The sequence below is a fragment of the Peromyscus leucopus genome, chromosome 19 (genome assembly GCF_004664715.2).
Source record: "Peromyscus leucopus breed LL Stock chromosome 19, UCI_PerLeu_2.1, whole genome shotgun sequence".
In the NCBI taxonomy this organism is placed as follows: Eukaryota; Metazoa; Chordata; class Mammalia; order Rodentia; family Cricetidae; genus Peromyscus; species Peromyscus leucopus.
In genome coordinates this window covers 33,906,979-33,924,258 of record NC_051079.1, presented here as the reverse complement: position 1 = coordinate 33,924,258, position 17,280 = coordinate 33,906,979, and the positions used below count along the sequence as shown (strand labels likewise).

General features: G+C 42.3%; 1 protein-coding gene across 2 annotated transcripts in view; it reads left to right on the top strand.

Moving 5' to 3' along the window:
* The window catches only part of Trim36 (tripartite motif containing 36), a 43,762-nt gene that overhangs the window by 10,777 nt on the left and 15,705 nt on the right, over positions 1–17,280 (top strand). Inside the window, exons 1-4 of one of the 2 annotated variants that reach the window (XM_028894130.2) lie at positions 1,685–1,991; positions 4,318–4,552; positions 11,918–12,243; positions 14,572–14,718. In XM_028894130.2, coding sequence (XP_028749963.1) covers positions 1,965–1,991; positions 4,318–4,552; positions 11,918–12,243; positions 14,572–14,718 — 735 coding nt within the window. In that variant the 5' untranslated portion in view covers positions 1,685–1,964. Of the gene's footprint in view, positions 1–1,684; positions 1,992–4,317; positions 4,553–11,917; positions 12,244–14,571; positions 14,719–17,280 lie in introns of those variants that run through there. The other variant, XM_028894129.2, reaches the window with a different exon arrangement.

Genomic DNA, 17,280 nt, shown 5'->3' with positions numbered 1-17,280 from the left:
GATAAATTTCCTTTCAAATATTTTTAAAAGTGCCTAAAATCCCACATTTTGTCAAGTGTATAACAGAAGTTTTGGACTTTGCTGGCTAGGTGTGAAATACCTCAGTGAAGTTACTTTGTATAACAGAAGGCTCTTAAAATTTCTTTTCACCGAGATGTTGTCTATAAAATTTATCCTTAGTTTGTGCTAATGAAACCTCCTGATTTCTCTTACTCTACCATCTAGTTAAGTTTTGGCCCAGAGGCCTATCTACCTAGGCCTACTAATGTAAATTCTTCAAAGAAAGGTCAATATGAGAAACAAAAATAGACAGAGTAGTTTGTGAGGGTCTAGATTTTAGAGAAATACATTGCGATGTGGTGTGGGTGCAGACATTTGCGGCTCCCTTTTCTCTCTTGCTTAAGACACACTTTCCAGATCCAGGGAAGCGTACAGAGCCGCTATCTGGATAGGAACTGCTCAGTCATTCCCCTCACAAGATGTGAATCCTCTTAGTTTTACCATCTGGAGATTGAGGGCACTCTATTAGAGGGTAGTAGTCCCTTGCTGCCGTTCTAATTCTACACTGCTAAGGTCATTTAACTTCTGGGTTGGCAAATAGGCTACCGCTGTTGTCAGGGCTGTAGGAAGATGCGGAATTTGCCGCAGAAGACATTCTTCTTCCAAGCAGGATAATCAAAAGAAAGACGCATTTCAAAACCTAATAGAGACATCGCTCTGCAGCTTCGTGCTCCCTTGACCAGGAGTTAGGACACAGGCTTTTTCAATCTAATATCTAAAGATGAAATTAGCCATCGGGAAAGCAGTGGTGTTAAATACCTAGTGAAATAGCCTCCGAAGACAGCGGCAGGCTACCTTGTTTTGCAAGTGCGAAGGAAGCCGATGAAATGAGCCCATCTAGACCCTTGGCCGGTGCATTCGAGGCGTGGCTGCCGGGGCATCTCTGGACCCCCTTGTCCTCGGTCTTCAGATGGGAAACTGCAGGGTGGTTGTGATCTGGGCTAGGGCGGGGGCTTTGCCGCAGTCTCTAGACTTCAGTCCTTTGGCCAGGACCCAGGGATGGAATCCCTGCCCCTCGGGCTGTCCTCGTGACCCTGGGCTCCTTCGTTGCCTGCGGCACCCAGCCCTGGTTGAGCCGAAAACGGAACCTATCTTTAAGTGCTCAGGGACCAGGGAATGTGACGTCACGAAAACAAATCTTGCAGGGAGAGTAGGTTGAAGAGACAGTTGAGGAGACTGGGGGGGACCCACTCGGGAACTTCCTCTTAGGGCTGCCTGGCTAAGGGGTGGCGGCAGGAGTGGGGAGGGACCTCGCGCTGGCCTTGGGGCGGGACTCCCTGATCTCCACCGTTCAGTTCAGGGCGTCGGAGCGTCGCCGGTCTGTGGGTTTTCGCGCGCGCTTTTGCGAACGTCCACAGAAAAAGTAAAATGGACAGAGGCGCCGCAGAACCAGGACGCGCCCCTCGCAGCCTCGGAGCCGCCCTCCGACCCTGGAGGGCTTAGGGACCCGGCGCCCTAGAGAGAGCATGGGTAGGGGGGGGCTACGAGCGCCGGCCCCGCCCCGCCCCTCACTGGCCACGCCTCGGTTAGCCCCGCCTCCTTTGTGCGGCCGCGCCGTTGCCCGGGCGACGGCCCCGCCCCTCCGGCCCCGCCCCTCGCCACCGCCCCTGTCTCCGCCCGGCGGCCGGTCCAGCTGCAGTCCGCGCGAGCCGCCGCCGCAGCCGGCAGCCGGGCGAGATTCGCGGCTCCCGGGGCCCTCGGAGGGAACAACCGCACTCTCCCGCGCCCGTGCTTTCGCCCGAGCCGGCCCGTCCCTCGCCGCTGACCGGATCTGGCTGACCAGCTTGCCCTCCGGTCGGACCTGAGGCTCCCCGGCCGCCGCGGGGACCCGCCCACCAGTCCCTGCCGGGGCCGGCTGTGCCTGTGGGGACTCCACGGTTGATGACACCCGGCGGAGGGCTGCGATGGAAGGGGATGCCTCAGACTCTCAGGTGCGCGGCGGCTCCGCTTCCTCTCCGCCGTCTCTCCAGGCCGGTCCCACCATCCCGCGCCTTTTGCTGCCCTTGAGAGAGGGTCGAGCTTGGGGTCCCACGGGCGGGTCCGGGTACGGCGCACCTGGCCGCGCTGTGGACTCCCCACGGCGGGCTCTTCCGTGGGGTTCAGTCCGCAGAAGTAGTCGCTCTGGGGCGCCTTGTGCGCTGGAGAGTAGGGCGCGTGCCCCCGGCGTGCCCACGCCCTTTGTCTGGAGCCCCGAGGGGCGCTCGAGTCCCTCCTGGACCCCGGCTGTGCCTGCAGCCCGCTGGGAGCCGAGTCTCCGGCTCGCTGGGCGGGGCCGGGGCCCCTGCGGCGGTGCGGTCCCGGCCTTTTCTTTGCGGAGGTCGGGGAGGCGCGTCCCCTAAGTTTCCTCTGCTTGAGTGAGCCATCAAATCACATTGCTCCTGGTTTTAGCTCGAAGGACATAAAAAAAAAAAAAATAAGACACTGATTTTTCTTTTTAAGAATTACTTTATATCCAGCGTAATCAAATGATTTAGGCGCAAGAAAAAAAAGTGGAAATGATTTTTAGATATTCCTCTAGGAGGTGCAGCTTTACTGATGGTATTGTTTATACGTTAAACGGGACAAGAATCTATTTTGGGCAGTCAGGACGGTTTTTTCTCCCTCCCTTTGAATTAGCGTGATACTGGGTAAAGTAAGATAAAATGGGAGTAATCTTTGGTGTGCGTTGTAGGTGTGGCCGTCTTATTTCCAGGTTCGTTAAAGTCGAGAATGCTGTGGGCCTTTTAAAAAAAGAGACACTGCATTAAAGATCTGCTGTCAGTGAGGAAGCCAGTTGTTTGTGGTGCGATTATCAGGGCTTATTAAAGCCCTTTGTGTCACCAGCGGGGAAGTAGATTAGCATACACTTTTCTGTCATTAAAACGAGTGAATTAAATTTTACTTTCTGAGCACTTTTTAACGGAGCACTCAGGAGTCAGAGCCAGGTGGGGCTCCGAGTTCGAGGACGGTCAGGGCTACACGGGGAAACTGTCCTGAAAAACCAAAACCAAAACCAAACAACCAAAAACTTTCTGTATATTTCTAATAGATGAAATGATTGTATAAGATTTTTTTTTTTAAAAAAAATATTGGCTTGTCATTAAAATTTCAGGATGCTAACAGTAACCTATAGAAATTGAAAAGCCCACCCACCCCCTCCCAGTTTAAAAAAAAAACTTATAGGTGATAGATGGGAAAACTGTATGAAGTCATCAAACCTTTTTATCTTTGAGCCTCAAGTGTTTCTCACAATGGTGAAATAATGAGTTCCTATAGACTTGAAGGAAGCTCTCAGGATGGTACGACCCTTTTAATATTGTGCTTTCGTGATAACTGCTTTGATATGGAGCATAGAGCCTGAAGCATTGTAGCAGCATGACAGGAAAGCACATGAAACATGGTTACATTTAATGTAGACATTTTCCGATACTCAGCTTGTAAAAAGAATTCAGTTAGGATTTCCTGAACACACTGCCTTAGCCTGGGTGTTTATTTTTGTCAGCTCTTGCTAGTTGGCAATCTTGGAGTTAATGCATTAAGTAAGAATGGTTAGGGTCATAGTGAAACTTTTTTTTAACTGAAACCACATTTAGAATTTTACTGGAGTCCTAAGTCAGGGACTTGTTCCTGATGATTTGAACAGCCTGCAGTTTTGATAGGGCATGATCCTCTAATATTTTTATATTAACCTTTTCTCTTACATTTTACTTTCTTTTGTAACATCAGTTTCTAACTCCATGCCATGTATATTAAAGGGAGTCTGGTGGTATAGAATTTTATAGCTGTGGTAGTTTGAATAGATATGGCCCCCATAGAACCACGTGTTTGAATGCTTGGCCCTAAGGAGTGGCACACTAATAGGTGTGCCCGTGTTGGAGGAAGTATGTCACTGTGGAGGCGGGCTTTGATGTCTCATATGTGCTCAAGTCACGCCCAGTGTGAAAGTTCACTTCCTGTTGCCTGCTGATCTAGATGTAGAATTCTCATTTCCTTCTTCAGCACCATGTCTGTTCCTGCCATCAAGACCATGGACTACCCCTCAGAAACTGTAAGCCAGACCCAATTAAAAATTTTCCTTTATAAGAATTGCCATGGTCATGATGTCTCTTCCCAGAGCAATGGAAACCCTAACGAAGGCAGAAATCATTAGGGAAGTTTAGATTTTGGGGTCTGTTTCTTAATTCTTTTTTGGAAAAGCAAACACATACGTACACAAGACATGCTGACACATTTACCCACTAAGAGTTTTTGACTCTGGCTTTTGCTTTTCATCTTAAGGTGACTATTAAGAATATCGAAAAGGAGCTTATTTGCCCAGCATGCAAGGAGCTGTTTACACACCCGTTGATTCTCCCTTGCCAGCACAGCGTCTGTCATAAGTGTGTGAAAGAACTCTTACTGTCTCTCGATGATTCATTCAATGATGTGGCGTCAGACAACTCCAATCAGAGCAGCCCTCGACTTCGGCTCACCTCCCCTAGCATGGATAAAATTGACAAAATTAGCAGACCAGGTATGTGGGAAAAGCCTGGGTAGGGAGAGCTTGTAGACAGAGGTTCAGCTATAACTGTGGAGGGAAATTGTTGGTATTTTTTTCCCAAGTGAACAAGTTACGACTAGCCCCCTTTAAAATGTCAAAATGAACTGTTGTTTTTTTGATAGGCACTTAAGATGGATATCGAATACTGATTTTGTGCTAAACTGCTTATTAACTGTGTCTTTATTTCAGGTGATATTCTAACTCTGTAATGCCCTTGATAATGGTAGAATAATGAATGATTGAACTGCTAGGGAAGAATCTATCAAGTTAATGTGCAAATAAATATTTCAGAATTAAGAATGGGAGGGACTACATAATGGTTACTTCTAAAAACTTTTTTATCTTTTGAGCTTACTTAGTTTTATTTTGTGTGTGTGTTTCAATGTATGTCTGTGCACCATGTGTCTGCAGTATCTGCTAAAGCCAGAAGATGGTGTCAGATCCCCTGGGTCTGGAGTTATAGTTGGTTGTGAACCATCATGTGGAAGCTGGGAATCAAACGCAGGTCCTCTGGAAGAGCAGCCAGTGCTCTTAACTGCTGAGCCATCTCTTAGGCCCTTAGAGAACTTTTAGATCAGATCAGATCATGTGGTATCACTCTACTTGAGAATTTTATTTTCTTCAATCACTTGAAATTCCCTTTTTTAAATGTGTTTTGGCAGAGCATGTTGGCACATGTCTGTATACCAGCCCATGGTGGGTGGAGGGAGGAGGATCTATGATTTCAAGGACATCCTGGGGATGCTTGAGAACCTGCCTATTCCCCAAAATAAGGGTTCTGACTCTCATGAGTACTAGAATTCTGCAGTAATGTATGGAAGTAAATCGAATGGCATATAGCATGTATTTTGCTGTATTGCAGCTCAGCATTTACCTTGTTTCCTACCAAGTTAGTGTTGCCTCTGAACAGTTATTGCAGGGATGATGTAGATCAAAATTAACTTAAAATTACAGAAGCTGCTGAAATTCTTTTAAAATCAGTGGTGACCACAGCCTCGCATTAAGCATAGCCTTTATACTAAGGAGTGTGTGTGAGTGTCCAGAAGTCCCAGGCTTCAGAGCGTCCACTCTGAGCAGTTTGGGCTTTGAGGTTTCATCTTTAAACCTCTTGTGTACTCTCCTCAGTTTCTCCCACTGATAGGACAGGGGTCACTTTTTAATCTTGTGAGTTTTTCAGAAAAGCATCTCTTTCTAAGCTGCATTTAAAGAGTACTATCTTTGTGGCCTGACTTATGCAATGGAGTCTCTTTGTTCAGTATTTATATCCATGTACCTACTGCATCAGAGTACTTCCATGAGTTTTATGTTTTATATACCACACTTCTTTTACACACACACACATATATGTATATATCATTTTATATGGATGAGTATTTTGCCTGTGTATTATGTATGTAGCCACGTGTGTGTTTTGCCTGCATGTTATATCTATGTACCACATGTGTGCCCAGTATCTGAGGAGGTCTGAAAAGAGTGTTTGCAGTCTCTAGGACTAGAGCTACAGATGGTTGTGAACTGCCATGTGGATGCTGGGAATCGAACCTGGGTATTCTGCAAGAACAATAAGTACTCTTAACTGCTGGGCCATGGGTTTTTCTTTTAATGCCAGTCACTAATTATTAAAAGATTACTTGCACATATAAAATGTGTGCGTGTGTGTGCATGTGCGTGCGCGTGCGCCAGTGAAGTCAATTGGGCAGATTGAGAGAGTTTGAGGACAGAGAGGGTTATGCTCACAGTGAGGTCATAACTTGTATGTTTTCCTCTTTGCTAGGAATCTGGCACTTTGAGGAACAGAAAGACAGTAATGAGTTGAAGTCATTCTTACCAGATAAAGCTTGATGTTCTGTTGGTGGGTCTTCACTGGCCAGTTGGGAATCCCCTTCTTGGCTGATTGAGGAAAATTTACTTTGTGTGTATTAATATTCAACACAGACAATTAGTGGGATATCTCTGCTCATGACTGGGTTGTGTTCACATACTTTTCATGAAGTTCTGTGTCTTAGGTCGTCTTTTCATCTCTGGATTTGACTGATTCTCATGTGCGGTTCATATGAAATTAGAACTGCCAGCGCGTTAGGAGCTTCCCATAGTGAAGCTCTGTCTGTGCTTGGTGCATATTTGTTGAGTGGATGTTGAATGAAGACCTTCTGGTACTAGAGTCAACAGAGCATGCCACCAGGACTGAAGTGTAATGTGGTTAAACTTGTTTTGTTTTCAGAACAAGAATTCATTTCACCATATACCCCACTGTCTAGATGAGACAGGAAATGACTAAAATATGCCCCCTCCCCATTCTGTAAGATCACTCTGCCGTTGGATCATGTCCTGAGCAGGGTTGAGACTTTGAAAACTCTGTGGGGGATAGCCACAGATGCTGAGAGTGTTTGACTTGGAGAAGGATGACTACAGAAAGCTTCCCAGCACTGTGGCGGGTGACTTGGCCACCTGTAACTTCAGTACCAGTGGCCCTGACACCTTACTTACACCGGCTCCCTGGGCAGGCAGCCTCCCCACATCCATAGAAATAAAAATCAGCCTTAGGCTTGGCAGGTGAGGCTGTCCCAGATGTGGCAGGTCTCTAAAGGTTTTGTTTGTGAATCGGTGATCACAGACTTAAGGGCCATCTTCTGTATGGTCACAAGTTTTAAACAGCCTAGTGTCACTGAATTGCAGATGTCCCTTTCATTTATGGGCAAAAATGATAAGGCACACTTACAAAGGAAGTCCAAAACCCTGTTCATAGCAATGGATGTGGGAGGAATATATTTCTAAAAATTGCTTTTTACCATGGATTTTTACTAAGCTATTGATTTTTACTAAAGGATTAGACCCCAGGCTGTCCAGAATAGTAGACACTAGCTGTGAAATGCTTGAAATAGGACTTTTCTGATTGATATTCTGTAAATATGAAATGCTTATTAGATTTCAGAGGCTTTAGAATAGCACAAATAGAGATTTAAGGCTTTTTGTATTTATTACATTTTGAGGTGATATCTTAGATATAGTAGATTAAATAATATCAGAACTAATTTTACTTTTTCTTAACTTGTATTGTGGCTACTAGAAAATTTAAAAATACGTTGTGCTGTGGCTCATTTATTTCATTGGGATGATACTGCCATACACATTTAATAGATTTTTTAATGAAGGGGTACTTTGAAAGAATAAGGTTTCTGTGTATATGTCAATTACATGTTCAGGTATGCAAACAGAAAAACTGTTTTGTTGTATATTTCTGATCATATGTGTGTAATCTTTCCCTCCAATTTGTATTTTCCTGTTATCAGAGATTTTGAATTTCAATAATTTTTTTATAACTTACTTTTATTTTTTAGTTCAGCAAAAAGTAAAAAGATACTTGAATTTACTTCGTTTTCCTAACAGTTGCCGGAGATGAGGTTGTTTAAAAACACAGATCTGTAGGACAAAGTGTATGTCACTCTAATGCTGCCCAACAGTGGTGCATCCAAATTCTATAAGATTGATCGACTGTTTTATATTGCTGGCTTTGTAAACACCCTGTGTGTCAGGAAGAATACATGTTTACTGTTGATTCAATAATCGTATTCTGCAGGACATAGTCAGTGCTTTATCTTTTGTTAACAAGTTGTGAGTATTCTCTTTAGAATGGAATTCTAAATCCAGCTTTCTGTTCATTGTTCACAGCATCACAGCGGAGATCTTTGGGGTGGAGAGGTAGAAAAAGCGCTTTATTGCTTTTGTGGCCGTGGGCAGCGTGGTGTTAGATTTTAATTCTCTTATGTGTCTCGAGATTCTCTAACACCAGTGGTCAAGTCTTTCAAATTATATAAAAAGTAAACACATTGTACTGACATGACTTAAAGGTCAACAGGACAACTTCTGATGTTTTTAAGGAGTGTGTGTCCAGACGATTCCTGTACACAACACAATTTTGTTTTTTCGTATCTGGTATCTGAAAAATCTTTTTACATTTATGTAGACTAGAATGTAACTTACATGCTGCATTGGTAAGATTAACTATTAAAATTCTTGTCTAAAGTTGTCAATTTTTGTAGTTAGCACACTCTCTGCATGTTTTATGATATAATGTCTTGTCTTTGTTGTCCATGTTTTAAAGTGTTTCTTTCTCATCAGAGTTTTAACATGCAGGTCTTACCCATTTTAGGCTTTTGGAATATGTGATTCTGTGTGAAGCATTCCAGCCTACCTTGGTTTTTTTTTTTCTTTTTTTTCTTTTCACTCCAGTTGACCTTTAAAGTAAAATTGACTACTTTTTGGTCAAATTCTGGTGATACTCTTTGGTTAGAGAAATGTTACCCCTTTTCTGTTCCCCTCACTTTCTGGGAAGTCCAACTGGTGGCATCCCACCAGTTGACAAGCAGTAAGAACAGGAAGTTGTTATGGCCAGAATATGGGAGAAGGTACAATTGCAGCAGTTTGGAATGTGCTGCGAGTTGATTCTCTTGCATTTGTTTTTAAATATTTAATATTTAAAAAAATTAGAAATATTTTTAATATTTAAATTTGTCTTTGCATTTATTTTTTTTTCTCCTTGAAAGTTAGCTGAGAAAACATAGACAGAAATAGCTCTTTTGGTGGATATAAACCACTTTGGAAATACTTTAAATATTTTAAAATTGTGCCTTGATATTTGCTTACTGTGCCTTTGAAGCAAAGATGTGTGAGCTGAGAGTATTTGCATAGTTCACAGATATGGGCTCCACAGTTGTGTGGCTGCTGCTTGGCCGGCATTACTTCCTTAGTCTTCCCAGTCATCATCTGGTTCGTCCCCCTCCCCTCAGATTCTATCATGTGGTAGAGAAATACTGTGTAAATAGAACTTTCTCTAATGGAAATATTCAATCCTTTACTATACAGTGTGGTATCCACTAGCCTCAAGTACTCTTAAGAATTTGAACTATGGCTATAGCAATCCAAAAAGTGAAAATTTGATCATCTTTAATTTAAATTTCAACAGCCCTTTGGCCTCATGGCCCTTTAGATAGCACCAACATTGAAAGCTGACTCTATTACATTTTCCTTTTAGTCCATTGTTGTAATTTTTTTTTCATGAGGCTTTCCAGGATATCCTTAGAGCTGTCATGCTTTCTTTGTTTCTCTGAATATAATATTTTATGAAAATCACAGGAAAGGATGATGCCAGATGAAATGAAAGTTAGCATTCGAAAGATTTGAGAGCCTTATGGGATCCGTTTAGAAAAAAAGCCACGATGCCGATTTGAATAAGTTCCCTGAAAATTACTCAGGTCTTAAATTCCACATTTGATCTCATTTAAGAGGTCTAGTGTGATGTTTCATAAAAACTTTTATTTTCACCATAAAATGAAGATAACAGAGGAATACAGAAAAGGAAAGGGAACTTTTTTTTTTTTGGACATTTCTAAACATGAAAACAACCAAAATTTGAGTGTCACCAGCATACATGTTAAAGCATGATTTAGTTTTCATGATTAATTTTGTTTCAAATCACTATTTAATTGGCCACAACCTTCATAAAATCTAGAATAGGTCATTGTTTTTCACATAGACGACTGAGATTGGTTATTCATTCATTTAAAGGTCCATCATCTAGGTAACTGTAGAAAGAGGTAATTACATGCAAATTTCCATTTGTTTAAACTTGACCACTGCATCATTTGACTTCCAGAATTGTTTGGCTTGTTTTTTTGACAAAAACATTTTCATTGGCATGTGTGTGTTTTGTTTTATTTTTTAATTAGCCTTGCGCTTATTTCATTACATGCCTGCTGTGGTGTGAAACATCTTGGACTGGATTGCATGTTTTTAAAATTACTACAGGAGTATATGGAGTAGGATTTTTAAGTTTGTGGGAAGTTTCCTTTTATATGATTCATATTTAAAAGTAGTAAGGCTAAAATGTCATTAAATGGAAACATTAAATATTAAAAATACTGTGCATGCTTGTTACATAAGATGCTTTTGAAGTGCAGTGACACTTTGCATGCTATAAAGTCATTATTATAAATAATACTTTGGGCTATCTGTTAAGTTTCACCTGTTGTGACGTCATACCAGGCATCTTTTAAGATATATTTTTTTAGACGACAGTCATTTCAAGGGCAATCTTAAGGTAGTTACTTAAAGACCTTTGTATATTCAAATAGAATATACTGAATTTACCCATTAACTTTTGGTATTGGATATAATACTGTGAAAGAAGGCTGGAGATTAAGAAGTTTCTTTGTGTGTTATGGAAGCTATTTTGTGGGCAACTGAGCTTTCATACTCTAAGAAAGGTTGAAGTAAGTATCCATCCACCTGTGTTGAACAGACATTTCATTTGTCCGAACCAGCAGGTGAGTATGGCAGACTTTGGTTTCCCGATTTATGAAGATCAGAGAGACGACACTGAACAGAAAAATCTAATGTTAAAGTCATTACTTGTATTTTATATATTACACAAATCACATGGAATGCATCTTGGCACTGAAGTAAATAATCTTAATGATTTTGTTTCAGGTCCCATGGTTGGTCCTTTTAAAGTTACTAAGTTCCAGGTCTATGAATGAGCTCTTTGCTCTTCTTTAGCTTGCATTCAGTCACCTTCTGGTCTTTGCCACTGAACTTTCCCAGATAAACAGTGCTACAGTGGGAAACAGTGATGGATCTTAGAACTGTGAGCACCTGTTCCTCCGAGCATGTGATGAAAGCCCAGACTACCCAGAAGACACACGTGTGTGTATGTGGACAGCTTGCAGTTTCCAACAGTTGCTGGGGTTGCACTGAGCCTGCTGAGTCATGGGCCCCCCTCTGTTATGTACCCCGTTATTTCCCAGTCAGCTAAGATGGTCTTATTCACTTTATGACTTTGGGGATGATGTATAAAGTTAACTAGAAGTTTAGTTATATAAAATACTGTATTAGATGGTTTGTCTTCATGTCTGTGTTTAGCTTAATACAGGTTTATGTGTAATTTATTATAGCTTATTTTTCTTTTCTCTATGATAACTTTTAATAATTTGAACTTGTCTTTTATATACCAAGTAAAAATATTTGCTTAGAAAAGCATTTTCAGAATGCAGATGGAGCCACTTGGAATATTTGTGATTGTAGAAACTTTCTAAAACATGACTCTTCTTTTTTATTATTGTTTCTTTTTTTTTTTTTTTTCAAGACAGAGTTTCTCTGTGTAGTTTTGGTGCCTGTCCTGTATCTCACTCTGTAGACCAGGCTGGCCTCGAACTCACAGAGATCCGCCTGGCTCTGCCTCCCCAGCGCTGGGATTAAAGGCGTGCGCCACCACCACCCGGCTATGACTCTTCATTTTAATCACTTACGACGTTACTAAATGAAGCCTTACTAACTACACAGGCTGGAAGCGTAATTCCCTGACCCCAAGGCCGACTATGTTTCCTTGTCCTGGCTGTGAGCATGATGTGGATCTTGGAGAGCGAGGAGTCAGCGGTCTGTTTCGAAATTTCACTTTGGAAACGATTGTCGAGAGATACCGGCAGGCCGCCAGGGCCGCCACAGCCATTATGTGTGACCTGTGTAAACCACCACCCCAGGAGTCCACGAAGAGCTGTATGGACTGTAGTGCAAGCTACTGCAACGAATGCTTCAAAATTTATCATCCTTGGGGGACTGTCAAAGCCCAGCATGAGTATGTGGGCCCCACCACTAATTTCAGACCCAAGGTAAGTTAGGGTACCAGACCTCGTGGGAGAAATTGCCAGGAGTCTAGAGACGGGAAGGTTTGATTGGATAACCCGATTGCGATATTTTTAGTTAGCTAAAACTTTACTGTATGTTAAGAATAACTTTAAAGTGTGAGACATGGTGCTTATATAATCTGTTAGGTGGACTTTACATTTCTCAAATATTCTGGTAGTTTGTTTAATAAGTCTCACAAGAACTTCATGTTCTATGGTCTATGATGAGTAAAAACATTTGTGTGTCACCACCACCCAGAATGGATACTTATAAAGTTGTAGTTTTTTGTTTTTTGTTTTTTGGATTGAGACAGGGTTTCTGTGTAGGCTTGGCTGTTTTTGAAACTCTCTCTGTAGAATAGGTTGCCCTGGAACTCACAGAGATCCATCTGCCTCTGCCTCCTAAGTGCTGGGATTAAAGGTGTGCACCGTCACCACCTAGCATAAAGCTGGCCTCGAACTCACAGAGATCCACCTGGCTCTGCCTCCCGAGTGCTGGGATTAAAGGCGTGCGCCACCACCGCCCGGCCCTTCTTTGTAAATTTAGTAACTCGTATGAATATTGCCAGTTACTAAATATAACAGTATTCTTAATTATAAAGCCTTTAATTTGTAATAATTTCATATGTAAATCTTAAACACTATTTGGAACTGGAGAGATGGCTCAATTGTTAAGAATGCCTACTATTTTTCTTTAATTTAATTTTTTTACTTCTATATGCATTGGTGTTTGACCTGCATAATTTTGTGTGTGCAGAACTTGAGTTACAGACAGTTGGGAGCTGTCATGTGGGTGCTGGGAATTGAACCCGGGTCCTCCAATAGAGCAGCCAGTGCTCTTACCCACTGAGCCATCTCTCCAGCCCCTGGCCTGCTACTCTTAACGGAGGACCCAGGGTTGGTTCCCACCACCCACGTGGAGTTGCTCACAGCCAGCAGTAGTTGCAGCCCCAGGGGATCCAGTTCTCTCTTCTGTCCTCCTGATGTGAACACTAATGTTCACATAACCAACACAGACGCAGACATGCCCATAATTTAAAATAAAATCTAAAATCTTAGAGAAGTTATTACACAATATCACGGAACATTTCCTACATAACACGGGTCTGAAAGATGAAAACAAAGGTATTTCTTTGTCCCTACATTCTGAAAGACCCTTTTTCCTCAAAACTATTAGTCTCATGACATTTATCAACCTTTGAATTCCCTGTTAGGATGTTTGTCTCACCCGAACTGCTCAAGGCCATTGATGTTTAAAAATGTATGACTTTTTTAGTGTTTTGTCTACAAGGTTGCATTCATACTATTCTGTCATGAAAGGACACATGATAATGAGCTACACCAGGGCTGGGGTCTTATAAGTATTTCTTAGGATTTGGAATGCAAACCAGTCATAAAATACAGCTGAGGAAACCACAGAAGTAGGAAAAGTAGTTCTCTTCAAGCATTTGTGTCAGTCAGTATAGTGTAGTGCCTCAAAGCTGTCCCTTTTGCTAGAGAATATTCACCTACAACTGAACTTGTTGTTCCCCTTTCTATGGAAAGCTCAGGTTTTCCTACTTTAAAAAAGTACACATTCTTTTGAGAATTAGGACATTCTGAAACATTTTAAGTTTTTTCCACTTTTGTCCCCCTGAAGATGTAGTGTAAACTTTGCATATTGGTCTTTTCCCCCCTAATATTTCAGACCAGTTAAAGTCGCCTATCATCCAGTCTCTTGAAACCATGAACAACTATTTGATTTCATCAGCATACTACCTAAGTGTTTGTTTGTGAATGGAAACAGTGTTTTATGTACAATCTCAGATGCATCTACGATGCTAGTTCATCAGTCCAAATGTGGTGTTTCCTTGGGAGATGCTGCTGGGCAGTGAGTGTGTGGCTTGTGGAGCTGGCCTGCTGGGCGCTTACATCACAAAGCCCTCCAAAGGTCTCTTGGCAACAGGCTTGTGTGGGGAGTCAGGCCAGAGATTCTCTGAAGGTTTTCTGATACCTTACAGAGATGTTCAGTCAGAAGTGCCGAATGTGTGTGGTGAGAGGACCTCTCTAGCCTGTTTAAGCATTCTCTCTACTCCAGTCCTGTTGGAATGAATGTTCTTCTCACCAAGTTCAGGGGAAACAACATCTATGTATTAACGGTTTGAACCCAACGATTTAAAAATGGTAATTCTAAAGTTTTCATGTGACATATTTTTATTTTTTATACTTTTATTCACCTATATGGCTTGATTTTATATAGCAAATATTTGTGCTGGGGGACTGAGGTTATGTGAAACCTAGATCTTTAACTGTCCGTATGCTTTTATTCAATAGATTTTAATGTGCCCTGAACACGAGACAGAGAGGATAAACATGTACTGTGAACTGTGCAGAAGGCCGGTTTGCCACCTCTGTAAGTTGGGTGGGAATCATTCCAACCACCGAGTGACCACCATGAGCAGTGCCTACAAAACCTTAAAGGTATGACTTAGGATATTAGAGTGGGTTCAATTTGTCCATTCTATTTAATGTTTATGGATGTTTTACCTGAAAGTATGTCTGTACCATGTGTGTGGAGTGCCTGCAGAGGCCAGAAGAGGGCGTTGGATACCTGGGACTGGAGTTACAGAGGGTTGTCACCCTCACTGTGGGTGCTGGGAATCAAAACCAGGTCTTTTGGAAGAGCAGCCAGTGCTCTTGACTGCTGAACCACTCCTGGAAGTAGGTTTTAATACCTGGTGATTTCATGATTCTTAAGTTTTTATAATGTAGTCTGTTTTACTGAAAGGAGTTAACAGTATGAGGTAAACCTTAATGTGTAATTATTAAAAAGTATGTAATCATCGTATATAAGAATAAATATATTTATAATATATAAAATTATTTAAATATATAAATATACTACATAAGCTATATGATAATATATAACATATAATGTGTTATGCATAATAAATTTATTACATATATAAAATATATAAATGTGTAAATATAAATAAATATATAATTATTGCATAATTCTGTATAATAATTATAAAAAACTTCACATATTTAAAATAATTATAAATTATTAAAAAAAATCTCTAGCTTAAGATTGTTAGTTTTTCTAAGTGTGTTAAAGCCGTGCACAGCTGGTTGGAAGTGGGCAGGAGAGAGGAACATGGGCCACTGGTAGGACCCTCCAGAGAGCTCGGTGTGCGTTACTGCCCTGGGTGCAGAGGTCGAAGGGCTCAGAACATGCTCAGATCTGGTCCTCAGTGGCAGGGGAGGCAGCGCTGTGGTGCTCGCTTCATTCCGTTCCTTTTGCTGTAAGCGGTCGTCTTACAGGAATTCATTCACCCTCCAGCTTCCCTTTTATTTTATTGCTCCCTTTCTTTAGCAGTGTATGTGCAGAGTATGTATGTAGCCGCCCGCATGCATAGTGTCGTATGTCTGTGTCATGGACGGTTTGGCCACTGTACCTTCTTCTATTTCTCTGCTCCTTTGCTTGCCTGGTGTCTTAGTTAGGGTTTCTAATGCTGTGATGAAACACCATGACCAAAAGCAACTTGAGGAGGAGAGGGTTTGTTTCACCTTAGACTTCCAGATAAACAGTCCATCACTGAAGGAGTCAGGAACTCAAGGAGAGGAAGCTGGAGGCAGGAGCTGGAACAGAAGCCATGGAGGAACCCTGCTTCCCGACTTGCTCAGCCTGTTTCCTTAGCCCCCAGAACCACCTGTCTGAGGATGGCACCACCCACAGTGTGCTGGGCCCTCCCACACCAATCATTAATCAAGAAAACGCCCTCACAGGCTTCCCCACAATCCAAGCTGGTGGGGGCATTTTCTTAACCGAGGTCCCCTCCTCCTAGATGACTCTAGCTTGTGCCAAGTTGACATGAAACTAGCCAGCTGGAAGTTTTTGATTGGCATATTAGTTATGCCCTGTTTTCAGCTTGGCCTGGCAGGTCAGGGAAGCATTTGGTTTTGGGTTAATCAGCCTGACTTTGGAGGTAAAAACCTTTGATGATTCTTCTCCTTCCCTGATGATTTAGAAGCTCTGTTTTTCAGGGTTGGAAGACTGGAGGGTGAGGAGCACACTACTCCCAGCTTGTGTGAACTTTAATCCTCTCTGGAACTTCCTTTGACCTCGGGCATGGTTGACTGGTGTTCAGTCTTGTATACCTCTCTGCAGGTTTTTCACTTTCTGCTTGTCTCCATGGTTTTAGGGTTTGGAACCCCGACTTCCTTTACTCCCAGCTTTATCACTTAAGCTCACAAGAGATGCTGAGGTCCATTTGAGTTCTCTGCCTCCAGCCCTAGCAACTGCAGATAACAGGCTAGGCTAGTTGGGCGGGCATCTCTTGTTTCTCATCATCTAGGAAATGTCTCTGCAGAACAAGAGAGATTCCAGATGTTTCAAGTGGGAAGCCAAATCTGTTATTGTCACTTTATCATGCCTCTGTAGTCGGTCAGCTTCACATACATAGCACAATTTATAATTTATCACATGGATAGGAGTTTTGATTTCTAATTGGTTTAATTTCGTGTAATCTGTTCCAGTTTTTATTACTTGTACTGTCTTTGACACTAGAGTAAAGCGTTGGAAAAACTACCCACGAATCCATGTTTCTTCTCTGCTCTCAGAACCCACAACAATAAATGCAGAAGACATTTTGTTTGTTTGTTTGAGACAGGGTCTAGCTGTGTAAACCAGGCTGGCCTCAAATTTGCCGTGATGCTCCTGCCTCCACTTCCCAAGTGGTCATTTACAGGCGTGTAGTAGCCTAGGCAGAAGGCTTCGGTGACCTCACATGACGTCAGCAAGCAGGCGCTGGATTCTGTAGCAGCAGATGCGAGCCGGGGATCTCTAACTCAGTTAGTTCTGCCACGGTACCGAGTGTGCTCTCAGGCCCCCAGGTGAAGGGCCGGTCCCCAGGGCTGCCTGTGCCTCTCTCTTCCCCCCACTGTACATGCCAGCTGCAAACTCCATGTGGGGTTTATTTATTTTTAATTTTTTGCCTTTGATCACATGACTATAAAAAAGAAGTTTAACTCACTCTTCTT